General features: G+C 38.0%; 1 protein-coding gene across 1 annotated transcript in view; it reads right to left on the reverse strand.

Annotated features, from left to right (window-relative positions):
- Positions 1-4157: 4157 nt before the first annotated feature.
- LOC126370574 (adipokinetic hormone/corazonin-related peptide receptor variant I-like) overlaps positions 4158-19595 on the reverse strand; it is a 131313-nt gene continuing 115875 nt past the window's right edge. Inside the window, exon 8 of the mRNA XM_050015518.1 lies at positions 4158-4561. Coding sequence (XP_049871475.1) covers positions 4370-4561 — 192 coding nt within the window. The 3' untranslated portion in view covers positions 4158-4369. The remainder of the gene's footprint in view (positions 4562-19595) is intronic.

Below are 19595 nucleotides of genomic sequence, written 5' to 3' on the forward strand. Positions count from 1 at the left end.
TTCAGGATTACCATAAATGGAGACAAAGCATTCAATTTACGTATGTCTCAAAGGCCTCTATCAGTCGGCTTAGTAACAGCATAGGTCTATCAATAAATAGATATACATAAACGTGGTAGGCAGCACATTCTACGAAGAAAATGAATAAGGTAACTTCCACTCAAACATAGTGGTATGTAAATAGATTATTTATGAAAGCCTTTCTAATTCTAATTTGTTAATAACAGTCGGTCAGGCGTAATAGAAGACATACGTAGAAGCTTGTTCCGCTTATGAGTAGAAAATTAGCTTGTTTACTTTGTAATTTACAGTGACCACGTGGATGTCACTTTCAATAGCCTGATAACTACTGAAGTAATTATTTATGCCAGCATCGGTAATTTCCGGGAATCTGAAGTTTATACTGTTCTTTAGCAAACAATTTATTCATAGCAACAACATTCTAGTTTATTTGAGAAGAAACGTCAGTTTAATATTCATAAAGAAACGTTAGTTGTCTATTTTTTTGGATGAAATTGTTGAACATGGAATACTAACTTGAGTATTTGGTTAATAATAACTTGGTATGGAAAGTATTCTACGATAGAAGTTTGCTAACATCAACACAACAAACATCTGAACACACACATCATAAACATTTTAACATCTAAAATATCTGTACTACCACAATAACTTGCAAACGAAGTTGCGTATAATGGAACGCGTCGTAATTATAGTTCGTAAGCCATAATCGTTCGTCATAAAGCGGTAATTACACTACCCAATCCACCCAGACAGATGAGTCAAGATCACATCGTGATTGGGAAAATCGACGCTCTTACACTAGCTCGGAATCGTGGTTACCATGGTTACTCCCCACCAACTGACTCGAGATCGTGGTTACCATGGCTACACCGATTTGCTAATTCCTGCACACGCCATATAATTTTATTTTATGTTATACCTGTCATTTTCTTATCCGCTGAAAAAGAAAGAGATGGGTAATCGACAGGCATAAAATTTATCACATACATACATACAACATACATCAATTTTAAGCAGAAATCTAAAACAACCGTCTAAACGTTTTACATTACTATTGTAAGTAAGTAAAAGATCTTTATTTCCTCTACAAATAATAAAACACATGGATAGGTACATAAAAACATACAAAAATACAATATTTGTAGAGGCTGGCTGGAGCCTAAACTAGGATACCCTGTGTTTTAGGACTCCAGGCCTCCACCCCCAGAAAGTCATGGTCAAGAAAAAATAACAAAATATAAAAAAAAGATATATTTTTTTAAATAGTTAGACTAAATCATAAAACATTTCTTTAAAAGAAAATATCTAATCTATATAACCCGACAGTATTAAAATGACAGCACACGTCAAACGGTTTGCATACCAGCGAGATACTTTTTGATTCGCGTCATCATCCGTCTCTTTCCCTTTCAGCGAATAAGAAGATGACAGGTATAACTTAAAGTAAAATTAGGAGATGTCTGCAGGAATCGGGGCCATTATTAGACTACGATCCTGATCGGCAAGCCGGTAACCTTGACACAACGGACAGGATGGTTTAGAAAGTGAAATTAGCGTTTAAAAACGCGTAAATATCGATAAATACATACGACAAACAGGTAAACGCCCACCGAGTGGAGGAACACTGAAGGGGATCGCATTTGAGCGAGGTATAAAGTTGACTCAAAGGAGACTCATTACAAGTGCTAACTTGTTTACCCTGCTTAACTTGAATGGTAGAGCTGGTAACAGAGTTACAAAGAAAAATGTGTTGTAAATACTTAATTTGACAGGTTTATTCTACTTTTTACCCTCGTATAATTACCCAAATCGGAACATTTAATGTATACTTAAGGGATATTACATCTATCCAATATTCGTCAATCACGACTTTTTATTAAAACGAAAATCGACCTTATTACTAACTGCACTGTGATCGTTATTTATAGGGTCGTATGATTTTACCGTGGTATTTTCACGATCAATAATCAATAACTTTGTCTATGGGTGATCTTAGTTTTACGGTGGTAAAGCTACGATTAGCACGACCCTACAAATAACGATCGCACTGTAGTAATAATAAGGCCGATTTTTCTAAACTTCGTCGGCAATAATTTTGTCTATGGGTGATCGTGGTATTTCCACGGTAAAACCACTATCAGCATACAAGCCTACAAATAACGATCACAGTGGGGTAATAATAACGTCGATTTTTGTTTGAATAAAAAGTCGTGATTGACGAAAAATTTATGGATAGATGTAATACATACTCTATGGACAGAGTGCCATTAGAATCTTGACCTGTCCTGAGTTGGCTAGCATACCTACTGAGAGAATTCAATACCATGTAGTAGTATTTCAATACGTAGACTTTACTAAGGGATGACAAGGATGTAAAGAAATCACGGATTATACATAACATATACCTATTTGAAAAAGGAATTTAAGGTTCTAGAAGCGCTAGAAGGGTTCAGACTACGTTCCAAAAAAAAATGCATGGCGCTGTCCAATGTCACTTCCTTCAATCTCAGTAGATCCATTCTCCAGATCCATCATAGATCTACTTCGTTTAACCTTTCAATTCCATTGATAACAGAGAAATGCATCTCTTGTCTTTGTTTTTGGGTATAAATGCTGACCCTTGACACCGAGACACAACACATCTTCCACCCATTATTATTCTGTTCAAAATAGAAGGAATATAGGTAGCTACATAATTCTATACATACCTATCTGATCCAAATATCGGGCAACGATTATTTTTATGTATGCCTTATATTGTGAGTTATGAGAAATAGGTAAATACAACCCGCCATCTATATTTTTTTGGGAACTTAACCTGGAAAGTTCCTCATTCAATTCAAATTATTAAATTACATTTTTGTTTCTGATTATTTCTTTTACTTTTAATTAAGTACGAATAAGTAACAACGAGTACGTACGATATGGCTTACCGCTTTTATTGATGACGTCACACAGACAGTATATTCTACAAATGAAATAGATTTCTCTTTATAAAAAGTCTTTAAGCTGTAAAATAAATTATAACTGCCTGTTTATTTCCCGCCAGAGAGCAGACATGATACGAGTATTAATTAAGCACCGTTTTCACACTATTGTTTACATGGTTTACAATAAAATCAACGTGGACAGTTAATTAAGCAGTGAACTAAAATTCACTTCTGCCGTGGCAATAAATTGATCCATAGAAAAATCAGTTTATCATTAATTGCACTATTGTGGAGGCTGTAAAAACAAAGTGAAGTATTTTTTACTCAACTGCGATGATGCAAAAAGAAGGGTTATGTGTTTAACCGCTATGTATATATGTATTTGTGTATGCACGTCTGTTCCAATCTATTTACTAAACCACATATCAGAATTTGACAATCGAGGTGTCACTAGAAGCATCTTAATTGTCCAGTGGCTATAGGCTACTTGACGTCCCGCTAAATTCAATATGGCGCCCTCTAGAGGACAAAAAGTGAGGATGAAAAATTTTTTTTGTTTGAATGTAGTGTATTGGGTATCAAATGAAAAAGCTTAAGTCGCACATTTCAAATATGTACATAATAGTAGCAATTATTTGCGGGTTTTCTTGTATTAACTTGATAATTAAGTTGAATTGATAACATGATGTCGAATAGGAAAAAACTAAAACCCGACTAAGGAAAAATCAAGCTGTTAAAAATATAAAACATAAAAATACTTCATGCTTTTTAGAGCGATCTTTCTGTAGTTGGGTTTTAGTTTTAAACTTACATTTTTATTCATAAAGTACCTATTACTTTTAACTTTTGTAAAACCTGTGGCAAGTAGGTAAAGCATTTATTGTGCCAGGGATCTTAATATAGAAGAGGTCACATCATCACAGTACCATATATAGGTCAAAGACAGACGAAACTCTCATACGTACTTAGATCTTCAACGTCGTTAAGGGATCGGCAACACAACGTGTGGCATGATAAAAAAATGGTAAAAATATGCATTTTATTTCGTTTCGTCGACATTGTTATATTTCAGAGGAACTCAAGTGATGTCTTTGTTCATCTATTGATAATTTGGCAAATATTGAATACTTTTGTTACCCGGGCAAGCTACTTAACTTACCTAAAATTCCTTCGTAGACATAGGAGCTGTTTGTAACACGAATATACTCTATTTATATGGACAACTTTTATTTTAATTTAATTACAATGTATACCATGTCAAGATCGACTTCCACTCGTAAATAAATTAACAAATTAATAAAATATTGCGATACAATACCTGAATTCTTCAGTCTGTCAATATTTTACAAATACCCAATTACCCATGCCTTTTACTCTCTTAATAAATGTCTAAATTAATGGAATTAAGTATCTTTTCAATTGAAACGGTTTTTTGGAGTATAGAGGGTAAATACTTCGCAACTGTGGGATGGTTTGATGGGGCGTAGTATTTGTTCGTCAACGTAGCGCTCGCTCCACTGCTGTATTGGATCTGAACTAGCACTAGGTACGGCGAGTGAAGTTTCTTCGAAGCGCACCGTGTAGCGCCGCGCTGTCTTCGCTCGAACCTGGAACAAAGTAAATTATGCTTACATTAGGCTCGTTTCCCACTAGTATCTAAAAGAATAGCATATAATAGTTTTTTTATTGCCAAAGGACGCCACACTCGCGATACCAAAAACTTCAGGACCCCGATTTCCCTCAATCAGCGCTTATCGCTATCGACCCACTAAGGTCGATTAATTCTTTCAAATATTTTTCCTCTCAGACGACGCCCTGAACCGAGGTTCGCGCTCAACTGGCCCCCCCAGGCCTGTTGTGTTAAATGTTGTGCCGAGTGAGAGCCTTCAGCGCTCCACATTTGTCCGGCCAAGTAGTTCATGGCATCTGCGGCATATCTACAATAAGTCACGTCAAAAAAGAAAACCAAGAAAACATAAAATTCACATAAAATTATCACAGAACAATTACAAAAAAAACATCGATGTTCGTCGAAATGATCATAAGGTGGTGGTGGACGTCCAGAAAAAAGGGCCTCACTCAATACAACTCGCGGCGTGAACTACGACGCTGGTATTATGTGGACCCTGTTGGATGAGGCACGAACTAGTCAAATCACTTGCTTTTTATTTAACGTCAATACGCTATTAAGGCTCATGGAATTTGGACAAAAAAGCACATTTTGACGTCATAGAAAAACGTGATAAAATGTCAGACTTGTTATTACGTTTTTCTCGATTAAAATTCATAAATAAGTTAAATACAATAAAGAAAATGTTTTTCGTTAGTTTTAGGTCTATTTTTATTTAGTAAGCAGAATTTAATAATTTATCTTAAACCTAGTAAACCACCCAATGGTCCTATGGAGATCAATGAAGACCACAAAAATATGTACGATACGATTTACTAGACAACAGTTACTACGAGAGCCACTTTAAATTTTAAATTTTTAAATTGTAGGCATTTTATTTTTGGAACCTTGTAAGCTGCGGAGAGAGGTTGAAAGCGTTTGAGATGTGGTGTTGGCGAAAGATGGAAGGTATAAGCTGCACTGAAATGGTGTCAAATGAAAAAGGGCTGGAAAGAGTTGAAGAAAAGAGAACCATAATGAAAACTACAGAGAACCGGAGAGGAAATATGATTGGCCACCTGATACGACCCGATTCATTTATAACATCATAGAAGGAAAAAATGAAGGGAAGAGAGGAAGGGGTAGACCTAGGAGAACATTTATGAAACAAATAAAAGAGAAGGCTCAGGTCGTGTCATATCAGGTGAAGAATTTGGCGGGAAGCAGAGAGGAATGGCGATTAATCCACCGACAAGAGCGCGGCTCTTAAATAAAGAGAGAGAGAGAGTAAGCTGCGGGTTCAAGTCCCGTCCGAGTCAGATTTTTTTCGATTTAATTTTCTCTTTGCTTACATTTCTATTTCAATTCTCTAATCAATCACCCGCGAGTATTTCTACGAGATACAATGTCGATGCTGCACGGTTGTGCAGTTTCTTTCATAATGACGTGACTTATTGAAGCATTGCTTCAGGTGGCATTAACTACTTGGTTGGACAAATTGGAAGCGCTGAGGGCTCTCACCCGGTATCAGAAATTAAGACAACAGGCCTGAAGGTGCTCAGATGAGCGCAAACCTTGGTTGAGGGCGTCGTCTGCGAATGAAATCGTCTAACATGAAGGGTGTGTGACCTAACCCGTATTGGGCTGGTTTTCCCTTCGCGGGATGGAAGGTCAGACAGACATTCGCTTCTGTAAAACTCCGGACCTGTCAAATCTCCAGGTTAGGTAAGCGGACCCTGTGAGAAACGGGATAATGCTAGGGAGATCAGATGATGATACTTATAACAGTTGGAAGAACGGTTGACTTTCACTGTGAGTTCGCAAGTTTAATCCCAGCACGAGCCTAAACCAATGATTTTCGAATTTAGATTTGGGTCATAAATGATTCACTTGCTCAGCACCGAAGGAAAACATTGTGAGGAAACATATTCCCGATATTATTATTATTATTAGCCTGTATGATCCCACTGCTGAGCAAAGGCCTCCCCCATATCTTTCCATGTATCCCGGTTCTGTGTGGCTCCGCCAGGCTAAAGTGGGACTGGGCTGGACACGTGTGCCGCATGCATCCGGAACGATGGGCAAAGATCATCACGCCGTGGTAGACCCCGGAAACGATGGCGCGATGATCTCGACGGTTATCGAAAAGACTGGATATTCCCGATAAAAAGTAAAAAACGGGATAACGCTAGGGATATGGAGATGATGATTATTAAACTTATACCTACTTATTTAAAAAATATTGGTAAGTAATAGGTAAATATTCGAAATTCTGCTCTTGTCCCAAATCCTTATAAACATAGGTTAGAAAAAAAAACTTCTTTCTTTCTATTTATATTAGATTTAATGCTCAGACATTGAACAATGAGTTCAATGATTGTCGATAATGGCCATTGAACAAGAAATACAGATTTTAATATACATCCAAGAAATGGGGTCAATAAAACAATATTTTATTGACCTACTTTCTATGTTATACCAATGCTAAGGGATTGAAAACCTATTTCTTTCGACATTAAATTCAAATTGTTGACTCCACGCGTTCCCGAGAAAAAGATTCTTAGAGACACAACAAGAGAGCCAGCCAACGCAGTGATCTTAAAGGAATACTTTTTTTCTTTTCAGGTACGGAACTTTAAAAACGATGGGAGATACCCTCGCAAAATAATTATTTTCGCATTGTAAAGCCAGCTATCGCTTTTCATCCACCGTCAAAAGTCTTCGTTAAACTTGGCAATGTAGGACCATTTCTCTCATTCCAAAGTAAAGTGCTTTTCAATATTCTAATGATTTATGTGATTTCGGTGCTATTGAATACCTGTTTTTACGTACAAAAGTAATATTTTCCGCCTTATTTCTGAGCATATTTGAATTTCACGGCCTTTTAGATATGCGTTTTGTTAAGCTTCACTGCTTTGCTTTTTTTTCATCGGTCCACCCACGTAAACAATAATAATTAAGTATATAATTAAATAAAATTAATGATTAAACGAACTTACCTGTATGTGAAGTTCTATCATAATTATACGAGCTGCTTCGTCCGAAGAGATTAGCATAAGATACATGTAGTAGCACATACGGTGTCGCCTTATCGCACTGTTTAGTTGAGAAATATAAAACAAAAAATGTCAAAAAGTGGCGGGTAGATTGTTTCCCGCTCAGTTAGTAATCCACATTTCGTCATTTAGTTAAGAGAGATAATAGTAGGGTATTGGTGATATTTCACGCACTGGGGTAGAACATAGGGTGGGTGGGATGCTAATCTCTTCGGACGAAGCAGCTCGTATAATTATGATAGAACTTCACATACAGGTAAGTTCGTTTAATCATTAATTATACTCGTGCTTCGTCCTCGAGATTAGCATAAGATACATGTAGATCTTGAGAGATCACGTGAAATATCAAATAATAGAAATAAAATTCTATCAATTATAATTTTAATTTCTAACAACATAAAATGACTTCTTGTATAAAAGGAAAACAACAATATTTTTTAAATGAATAAATAAATTAAGCTAATTGTGCTTAGGTAAATTATAATTTATATTGTAAATTAATCATTCCTGATTTATAAGTTTAATATAATATTAGTGTAACGAATCGTTATTTATAATAGATCTAGCAAATAACTCATGATCGATTATGTCCCCAACAACTCTGTTGTAGAATCTACCAAACACATTAGAAGATCCGCTCCACCCAGCGGTCTTCCTTATAAGATCCAAATTAACTCCTAGCTGGTGCGCCCTAGAGGTCGCAGCGTGTCGCGTACTGTGTGCCGTGAACACAGACACGTTTATACCGCACTCGCTAAGAGTGCTTTTTACCCACCGACTAAGTGTTTGAGATGATACCGATTTATGTGGTTTTTTAATACCGATAAAGAGGTAATGATTATTGCCTCGCAAGGAGTCAGTCATGTCTAAGTATCTAAGCAATACATTAACAGGACAAACCTCTGGTCGGTCTCGAAAATAAGGGAGGACGAGTACAGGTTGTAAGGAGCCAATACGAGACGTCTTAATCAGGTCAGGGATTTTTATTATTACCTTATCAGGAAATCGTTCAATATTATTAATATTAATCTTGGACAAGGTCTGTAACCTATGAGCGGTTACAAGAGCTAAAAGAGTTGAAATTTTTTTTGAAAGTTTATCGAGATTTAAATTTTCATTAGGATACCAGGTAGCCAAAGTGTCCAGAACAGTTGATGTGTCCCAGGTCACGTTATATTTGGGTAAGGGTGTACGGAGTTTAAAAACACCTTTAAAAAACCGTTTCATACGGTCATCGTTACCAACGTGAACACCGAGTATCAACGACAAGGCTGATCTACAACTATTAAGGGTCCCGTATTGAGCACCTGCTTCAAAAAGTTTCGTTAGAAAATATATTACGTTAGGAATTGATGCTTCAAAGACATTAAAATTATGAGCATTACAAAATTGATACCACTTCCTCAAACACGTGTCGTATTGCCTGACCGAACTGTCAGAAAGTGAGGCTAACATAATCTGGATGGATGATGGCGGGACTCTACGCCTCAAGAACGATTGGCGGACAACAGCCCGGCAACCAGGGTAACTCGCTGGTGGACGGCTCGGTTGCTGCAATGAGACAGGATTAAATTTCGACTAGGTTCGAATATAATCGGCTTGGAAACAAGAAGTTTTCTGAATAATGGATACCACGGCTGTGTGGGCCATAAAGGGACAACGACTATGCCTGTGGCTTTATCTTTTATTATTTTCCTAATTGTTTTTAATACCATAGTAAATGGCGGGAAAGCATATAAATAGAAATCTGACCATGATAACGTAAAAGCATTTATGGCATATGCGTCAGGATCTCTGTGCCAAGACACGTATTTGGTACATTTCTTATTGATTCGACTAGCGAAAATGTCTATTTCGGGAATCCCAAACTTATTGATGATCTTTTGAAAAGCAAAATCATTTAGTTCCCACTCAATATCTGGGTGGTTCTTTCTAGATTCTGCATCTGCAATGACATTTTCAGTCGATTTTATGTACGATGCAAATACAATAATAGCCCTAGACTCGCACCATTGCCATAAATCCTTCGTTACTTGTGTGAGGTGTGGGAACTGAACGCCACCCATACGGTTTATGTACGATATGGCTGTGGTATTATCAATTCGAAGAAGAATTTGACAATTTTTCATAGATTTGGCAAAGACTTTTAACCCAAAAAATGCTGCAAGAATTTCAAGATAATTAATATGCATCGTTCGCTCCTGCTCTGACCACGAGCCACTTGCAGTGTTATCCCCACATGCTGCTCCCCACCCCGTAGTCGAAGCGTCACTGAAAATTTCCATGCAATAGTCATCATATTTAATTTTATTTGCCGGCAGTAAAATAGCCTGTAACCACCAGTCAAATTCAGCAGAAAGATATGATGGTAAGTTCATGAATCTGTCATAATTCTCCGGGTCATCCTTTAGATTTAAATATTTGCATCTTTCAAAAGCCTTTGTGTACAGCCAGCCGTATTCTACGGCTGGGCAAGCAGAGTTAAGCATACCTACAAGACGAGCAAATTCTCTTATTCTGCAATGTTTCAAAGATTTGAAGCGATTTAATTCGTTCTCAATTTTTGTGATTTTGTCATCAGGTAGGCTAACTTGGAAATTTTCAGTGTCTATTACGTAACCTAAGAACTTGCAACGCCTACTAGGTGTGAGAGAGCTTTTTTCGGTATTGATAATAAAGCCTAAAGAAGTTAACAGTTGCTGTGTAGCGTAAATGTTGGCTACGCAAGCGTCATACGAAGAACCGAGTAAAAACATGTCATCTAAATAAACCGTAGATAGATATCCACAGGAGCGAAGCAATTTCACAACAGGTTTCATTACCTTAGTGAATACAAAGGGTGCAGTATTTAGACCAAACGGTAACACATTGAATTCATATAACTTGCCATCAAATATAAAACGAAGATACTTTTTTGAATTTTTGTGAATTGGAATTAAAAAGTATGCATCTTTCAAATCCAAAGTGCTCATGAAGTAATTTTCAGACACTAGTTTCAAAGCCGTACGAAGGTCTTCAAGCTTAAAATGTTCAGTATCTATGAAATCATTAAGGTTTTTCAAATTTAAGATAAATCTGTGTTTACCATTTGGCTTCGGTACTAAAAATATACTCGATATGAATTGACCCTCACATGGTCGACACTGAGATATTGCACCCATTGTCAAGAGGTCTGTAATACATTTACCTATTTGTATTTTTTCTGTACTAGAATAATTGTGATTCATGGGAGGATTACTTTGTACAACTGGCCTTGAAAACGGAATTTCATATCCAGCTATCCACGACAAAACTACAGTATCACTGGTTAAAAGTGACCACTGGGTAAAATACTGAGAAAGCCTGCCGGCGTATCTCACCGGGACATCTAGCGGCGGTTGTAATTGGTCTGCGATGCCTGCGCCGGCGCTCGCTGCGATGGTCGCGAGGAGTTCGCGTGCTGGTTCCTCTGAGCAGGCTCCTTCGCCCTCTGAGTCCCCTGTTGCCTGCGACCCGGGGGAGGAGCCTTCCAGTTTAAATTATTCCTGGTATGTTGTCTAGATGGTCCTGGATTTTGTTTGTTCTTGGCCGGTTGTGTAGATTTTATTGTAGATGTGGTGGGAACTGATTTTAAATCTGCCCCCGATTTAGATATTGATTTTGCAGTCTTAATTACCTCCACTACATCAGAGCCAAATAGAAACTTATCAATTTTTGACTTCACGAGGTGTTCCCTTATGTCCTTTTTTATGTTATTAAGGACAAAATTACGCCGCGTGACTGAATCAGCATGTTGACAATCACACAAAGGTCGACTTCCATCCATTAAGAGTTTGATAATCTGTGTGTCCTTATTCTCTCGAGATAACAATATTGTTAAAGCTTCACTAATACATGAAATTGCACAACCGACTTGTTTCTGTTTCGCTTGGATGCTTCGGTCTCTTTTATATATAACATCGGGTATAGCAGCCTTAACTTCAAGATTAAGTTCAGGAGCGCCAACACAATTACAATTACCAGGTGGTAAATATCTGTCATGTAACTCCTTCCGAATTTCTTTGGGCATTCCCTGAGTAAGCAGGTGCTTAAGCCGTAACGCCAAGTCCGCCTGAATGTCATTTCCATATTCCTTGACAACTGATAGGTCATCTCCTAGTATCGCTAAGATTTCATCGTTAAGCTCTGGACCCGGCAGCAGCTCATTAGGAAGATCGGCGGGCGCCGGTGCGGTGCCGGCACTCGTTGATGGTAATGGTTCGTCATCAGAAGCAGTTGTTAATAACGGCAATGTGTCTCCGACCTCATTATTGCTAGGTAAGTTCGATCGACTCGACTCCAGTACTTCTTCCTCACTAGATATAATATCATAATTGTTTCCTACAATCGGTGGACCGTCTGTAAAGACAGAAAGTAAACAAGTAGGTATATGGATTTTTTTTTTTTTTTTGTTGAAAAAATATATATCTTTTAATAGATATCTTAATTGTAAATGTAATCCTCTCAAATACAATTATTTGATGTTATAAAGTGAAGTGACAACCCGGTATAATTGCCCGCAACACTAAAGATCATTAAAACGATCGTAGCATAAAATAAACTGTTACATTCTGCACTCTTATTGTGAAGTGACAACCCGGTATGGATGCCCGCATCACGTTTACGAGTTCACGCTGATTAGAAAAGTGACAGCCCCTCAAACTGCCCGCAATTCCAACTTATACGTGATATAAACTGCGTTTACATTCTTAAGTGGTAACCCCTCGAATTACCCGCAATAAGAATACATAACGCCAATGCACATAATAGTACAAGCAGATGTAACTAACCTTCTTCGATTGACGGTGCATTCCTCGATGATGTAGAAGACGTATCACTATGATTCTTCCGGGCTTTTTTTAATTTCCTTTCGAGTTTCTTCATTTTTTTCTTAATATAATCGTAATCGTCGTCACGTTCACGCTTCCTTTTTCCCATATTAAAGAACTTTACACTATTTAATTATTGGCTTGAAAGAATTAAAGTAATACGTGCGAACCGGCGGAGCACTGTACTGTGAATGACGAAATGTGGATTACTAACTGAGCGGGAAACAATCTACCCGCCACTTTTTGACATTTTTTGTTTTATATTTCTCAACTAAACAGTGCGATAAGGCGACACCGTATGTGCTACTACATGTATCTTATGCTAATCTCGAGGACGAAGCACGAGTATAATTTATAATTAAAATCAGTGGTGGAAATTTTTCAACCTGTTCTAGCAAAACTGTATTTGTATTCTTCTTCTTCTCTCCTGTGGGTTGTGAGGTGGATTACCAACGTCATCAACCCTGGTGTCAGGGTTACTATTGAGCCGCCAATGGCCCCTGACATGACTCATGTAACGACTACGTACTTAAATCAGTAAATAGTAACCGGGGCCAACGGCTTAACGTGCCTTCCGAAGCACGGATCATCTTACTTTCGGACAATCAGGTGATCAGCCTGTAATGTCCTAACCAAACTAGGGATCACAAAGTAACTTTTGTGATATTTCCCCACCGGGGTTCGAACCCGGAGCCTCCGGATCGTGAGCCTAACGCTCAACCACTGGACCACGGAGGCCGTTTTAGATGAGAAAAGAATCGATCGACCTAATATCGACTGATACATCACTATGCTCATAAACGTCACAACACTATCTTGCGTACTTTGACAGATCTAATTCTTATCGCGCATTGAGCAAACTTAAAATTTTAAAAATGTTATCGTATAAAAATATAATCACTAATTGTACTGAACTGATCGTTGTGTTTAATATTATATAGCTGTCTGTAGCTTGTTGGCACCGGGAATATGTGACGTCACGTGGCAGAGTTCCTATTACCATTATATGTAACTCCCCGATTTTGGATGGCTGTAATTATTTCATCTTAAATCTAATTTCGATTCTGTTTACACATTTTGATAAATTTTGGTACTTGTCAACCCTATCATCCGCATGTCGCTGTCGCTTCGACGCGTTTATATACAAACTTCCCCCCCCCCCCCCCCCCCCCCAACTACAACGCTTGCGGGGGTTATATCATCGGTCTTTAAAGAACAGGGGAGTTAAAAACGTACACAATGCAAACAAATGTCAAATACCAATATTGCTTTCTAGATGAATTGCAACAATGTAGCTTTTTTAGACCCCCAGATCGAAACAATTCATTTAAAACTACTGCTTCTCACAGCCTGTATAGCCGGGCAAAAGAAGCTGCATTAAATAAAAATCGATAACTTTACTGTTCAAAGATCAGTTTCGGTACCGTCTGTGTCCACCGAGCTTAACGGTGACAGGGCTAAATTCAAATGACAGTAAACTGACCTAGCCCGCTGTGCCGTGTCAGGTACGCCCTCCTTGTTTATTTTAGTGACCTCAGGCTGCACTCTAGGACCTTGGTCACACACCGAACACTTCATACAGTCTCCTTTTACACAGTCACTACATACTGACATTATCGTTCACGCGTAACTGTGTGCATGACGTCTGAGGGCTGCCAATTACATTAACTAATTTAACCGTCATTGCTTACTTAGGAAGGTAGAACTTACGAAAAATGCTTTTATAAATAATCGTCATTTATTTATTTATTTACTACACGAATCACAACCAAAAAAAATTATAAAAATTCACGATATAAATAAGTTTTATTACTGAACTAAATAACTGCATTCACATTATTTTACATTAAGAATTAAGCCTAGGTTTATTTTATTGCAAACTATTAGCAAGTTTTGATGAACAATCACCATAAAAAATAAATATTTATAGGGGCCACGGTGCAGGGAAATTACTGTGAGATCAAACATTCGAAAAAACGTTGGCGTCCAATTTCAAAATTCGAACATAAAACTAAACTGATAAAAATAAAATCAGGGGGAGGGTGAGGTAAACCTAGACGCGGATGGAAAGCGGAGAGTTGCTGTTCTATACGTAGTAATATGCTTTGGTGTAAGCAGCGAATTGATTAAAATTTGCATACCTTTGAAGAGGTTCTCATATGATCTGTAGTTTGGATTAAAATTTAAGACTCGCGGGTTCATAGCCGGAGTCAAGCTCTGTGACGAATTTGTCTACTAATTCATAATAAAATCATAAATTATTAGTAAGTCACGCGGTGAAGGTAAACATCATGAGGAAACCCATAATATGCTCGAGAAAACGCATTTCTTTAGGCTCTAATGACAGTCGGTTATGTAGAAAAAATTACCTGACAAAACGTTGAGGTTAAGTAAGGTCGAGAAAACAGGATAAATATGTGCGTCCTTTTGAGCGAGATCGAAGCCAGCGAAGCGTATGAAGCGTGACCGTCGTTATTTACGAATGGCTATAGCAACATCTGGTGATATAATTATTTGCCGATCTAGCGGTCGCAGTGCTATATGAATCGACACTCTTTATTTCACACATTCTCTGAAACAAACACACACACACACATTTCACATTTTCTCTGTAATACAGATTAAATGTGTTCTCGGAGTGAAAGGAAAAATTTGATTTTAAAAAAGCCATAATAATAATAATAGGTTTCAAAGTGTAGGTATGAATGTTTATTATAACGTTCACTTTACCGATAATCCAGGGAAAAGCGTGGATGTTGTGGATGGAAAAGAAAAATAAATTGTGTCGGATATTGACTCTCAACATATTATAAGTACCTAGATAAACAGGGTGTAAGGGCTCAAACTGAATAACAGCGGCAGCGGCGCGGCGGCGATAGCGGCGCGTGAAGCGGCGCGGCGGCCGCTGCGCTGTTCCGTTCTCGATGCCAGCGGCCAAATCGTGCGGTGTTGTGGCGGTATAGAGTTGTGTCTCAAATGAACGCGATGTCAAAACGGCGACAACGCATTTTCGATTGTGGTTCTTTTGTTTCGTACGATTTATTATGGGCAAAAGAAGATCTGAATCCCTATAATGAACAAAGGAAACAAAAAGGCGAGTTTCAAACGCAGAGACACCGCTCGACTAGAGCGCACCGCTCGTACCCCGCCCCCCGCGCCGCAGCCATCGAGAACACTTCAATATAAATCTTAGCATTTGAACGCGCCGCTCCCCGCACCGCCGCCGCCGCCGCGCCGCTGCCGCTGTCATCCAGTTTGAGGCCTAAGTAACATTGTTCCGAATACTAAACGGGATGATTTAGACCATGATTCGGAGTTAATATCAAGTGGAATTTTTCGTTTTTTTATTAATTTCAATTCCATACTTTTACACTAGAAAACTCTACTTGATATAACTCATAATCATGGTCTGAATCGTCGTTTAAAGATTTCGTCACGATGTCCGTAACAACACAGAAACACACACACACACACACGTTGGTACAACCACAAAAAAACAAACATTCATTAATAATAAGTAACTGAGAGTATTTCAAATATCACGTTCTTTCTGGAAAACAGGAAAATGTTCCAATAATAATCAGTTTTAGTAGCGCCTAAGCATTCAATAAATAAGCATTCCCAAGTGACTACTGTGTGATATATTTCGAGCTTCAGCTTGGAGCGTATCAAGTTGACACCTGATGACGTAATGGTCATGATCACATACATTTTCCCCATTGGAATAGGTAGAGACTACGGAATTCTGAATAGCTATCGCCGCATGATGCAAGAAAATCAGTTATGCTCAATCCTATGACAATCCGCCCTTTGATGACGTAGGTGATTATATTACGATTAAACCATTAATTGATATTTCAACATTCCAAGGACGTAAACTTTATTATTGAAAATTAAGTGAATTACAGACAGTAATAGAAAGTGTTTACTTACTATTACATGTCACATATATAAAATCATTAAAACTGTAAGTAAATCTGTTACTAAACGTTCAAAATTTCCTTGCAAAGTACATTAAAAACATTGTTCGTGGGCCGTGGGTAATTTACTTTTTCCGAAATGGCAAACGCAGGCTGAGATGACGTCAGCTGGGCTAACCTTGATATGTCAAAAGTTTGTCACTTTTGAGCATACCTGGTTTTCTTATATCATGGTTCGCCGTATATTCGCACGTCCCAGTCAGAATTCATGTGTAATCATTTATATTGGTATAAAGCTCACGTTTACTCACAATACGAACGCGATGCTCCACACAAGGAGGTAATAAAAAGGAGGTTACATTCCAACGAGATTTCAAGTGCAAAAACATTTCCTTATTCGCGTAAATTGGCGAATTCTTTTACCACTTATTAACAATAAAAAACCTAATAAAAGTCAACCGTATCTGTTATACCTTTTATATAAAAGGTAGGGATTGTAATTATATATAAAATCTGGAAATTCTAACAGCGCGTACGATTCGGAAGAGTTCTGTTGTGCTTACTACTGCAAATCGGAAGCGCCGAAGGCTCTCACCCAGTACAACATTTAAGACAACAGGCCTGCCCAGTTGGGCGCGAAACTTGGCTCAGGGCGTCGTTTGGGAGGAAAAACATTTGAAAGAATTAATCGACCCTAGTGAGTCGATAGCGATAAGCGCTGATTGAGGAAAATCGTCGATACGCCGGCGGGGTCGGTATCGAAGTTCTGAAGTGTTTGGTGTCGCGATCTGATTGGCCGCCTCTATGGTTAACGTAATCGGGTCATCGGGATCGTATATTACGTCCTTCGGCTGTGACTGAGCGCAGACAGATAGAATAAGAAAGACGTAAGACGACACAAGGTAAGAATGAAATTTTGTAAGGAATGTCCGGGTGTGCTATGTGTATGCATACGAGTACAGACTCTTTGACGACAAAGCAAATATTTTTTCAGACAAAAATTCCGAAACTATTTATTTTTCCGAGGTTATTGACGTACTCTGTCTCATCTAATTTATGTAAACAGTACAATAAATGTTAAATATTCATCGTCTGTGCATATTTCGAATATAGTTATTTTAAGGTCGTTGAACTCTATGTTCCCAATGGTTATTTTATGGTTTTTATTGTATCTAGCATGAAACTAAGATGTGGAATAGACTACTTATATAGGTAACCAATTTATGTACATGTAAATAATTTCATAAGAGTCAATAGAATCGAACATTGTTAAAATGCAAAATAGGGGTTAAAATTGCAATCGCGTTTCGAACGAAAAGTTTCACGAGGTGAGATTGATTGAAAGAAAGAAAGAAAGAAAAAATATTTATTCAGCATATAAGAAACATATTTAGGTAATTAAATTACTTAATAATAATTATACATAATGCCGAAACGGCTTCAGCTCAGCAAATGTCACGGCCTAGCTGTAGCTTGACTATGACGCTGATTTTAGCTGCAGCCGCTTGGGGAATCAAAAAACAAGCACATAATTACGTACCTAAACCGTAATGTAAAGTACTTGAGAAAAAAGAAAATAATATGTAAAAATTAAAAATGAATAAAAACAGAATACTTGCTAAACCTGACTATAAACTCGAGTAATAACATATTAGTGTTCCTCGGAAGGTAATAAACCTGTACACTACGTATAAACATTATGTACGCGGGAGAAATGTTCAAAAGTATATTCTTATGTATGTGAGTTATATACAGGGTGTTAGTGACATCGTAACGAATACTCAGACGGATGATTCAGACCATGATTCTGAGTTAATATCAAGTGGAATTTTCCGTCGCAAAATTCATGTTATTTGTTTAGTTTTTTTAAATTATTTTCAATAAAATTACATTATTATTATACTTAAGATAATACAATCTGTCACATAATCAGAAACATACGTAACTTCGTCACGTCCAACTACGCGATTAAGTGTTCTGATTCTGACCTGGTCCAAACGAACCCATTACACTAGCGGCATTGCCCCGTTGCACAGCCACTGACAGGCGTTGGACCAGGTAAGCCGCAGACCTAGGGTCACCCCCTCTGACTTTGAGTCTCCGGCCGATCTCCCTGATCAATTCCCTCGCCTCGCTACCCCAATCAATTCTATACTTTTGCGATGGAAAATTCCACTTGATATTAACTCAGAATAATCAGCCGAATCATCCCTTTCAGTATTCGTTACGATGTCACTTACACCCCATACAAGTACATACAGTAGCCATACAAGTAGGTATGGGTGTTAGTGACACTGTAACGAATACTGAAGGGAATGATTCAGACCATGATTCTGAGTCGATATCAAGTGGAATTTCCTGTCGGAGAAGTCATGAAATTTTTAGAGCTTATTTAAATTATTTTCCGTTCCATACTTTTGCGACGGAAAATTCCACTTGATATCAACTCAGAATCATGGCCTGAATCATCCCTCAAAGTTTTCGTTACGATGTCACTAACACCCTGTATAACTTACAAAAGCAACAAGCTCAAGAAACAACATAAGCAGCAGTCACTTCTAATCATCCGAACTATTCACTGAATCAAGAAGAACAACATTATTTACTTGATCTTCTTCTCTCGTGTGGGTTGTGGGATGGATTGCCAACCTCATCAACCCTGGTGTCAGGGTTACTATTAAGCCGACAAAGGCCCCTAACATGACTCATGTAACGACTACTTACTCATATCAGGAAGTAGTAACCGGGACCAATGGCTTAACGTGCCTTCCGAAGAACTGATCATCTTACTTTCGGACAATCAGGTGATCAGCATGTTATGTCTTAACCAAACTAGGGATCACAAAGTATTTTTTGTGATATTTCCCCACCGGGATTCGAACCTGGGACCTTCGTATCGTGAACCTAACGCTCAACCACTGGACCACAGAGGCCGTTACTTGTTTGCGCACTTAGATTTTTCCAATACTCGCTAAGCAGATTGGAAATAGACTTTATGTAACATTTCTGAGGGTCCGTTCTGTGAATTTTGTTTCAGAGTATTAATTTCAAATACTTACTGATCTACTATGAAATCTTTTCAATGTCAACAAATTAGAGACCATTGATTGAAAGTTAGGATTCTATTTGTCACTACACACCAAGTCCTGTTTGTATAGCATTCGTCTCAAGTACTTTTCTGTCTCAAGTCTGGTCTCAAGTGTTATTTT

Source organism: Pectinophora gossypiella, chromosome 11, assembly GCF_024362695.1.
Source record: "Pectinophora gossypiella chromosome 11, ilPecGoss1.1, whole genome shotgun sequence".
NCBI lineage: Eukaryota > Metazoa > Arthropoda > Insecta > Lepidoptera > Gelechiidae > Pectinophora > Pectinophora gossypiella.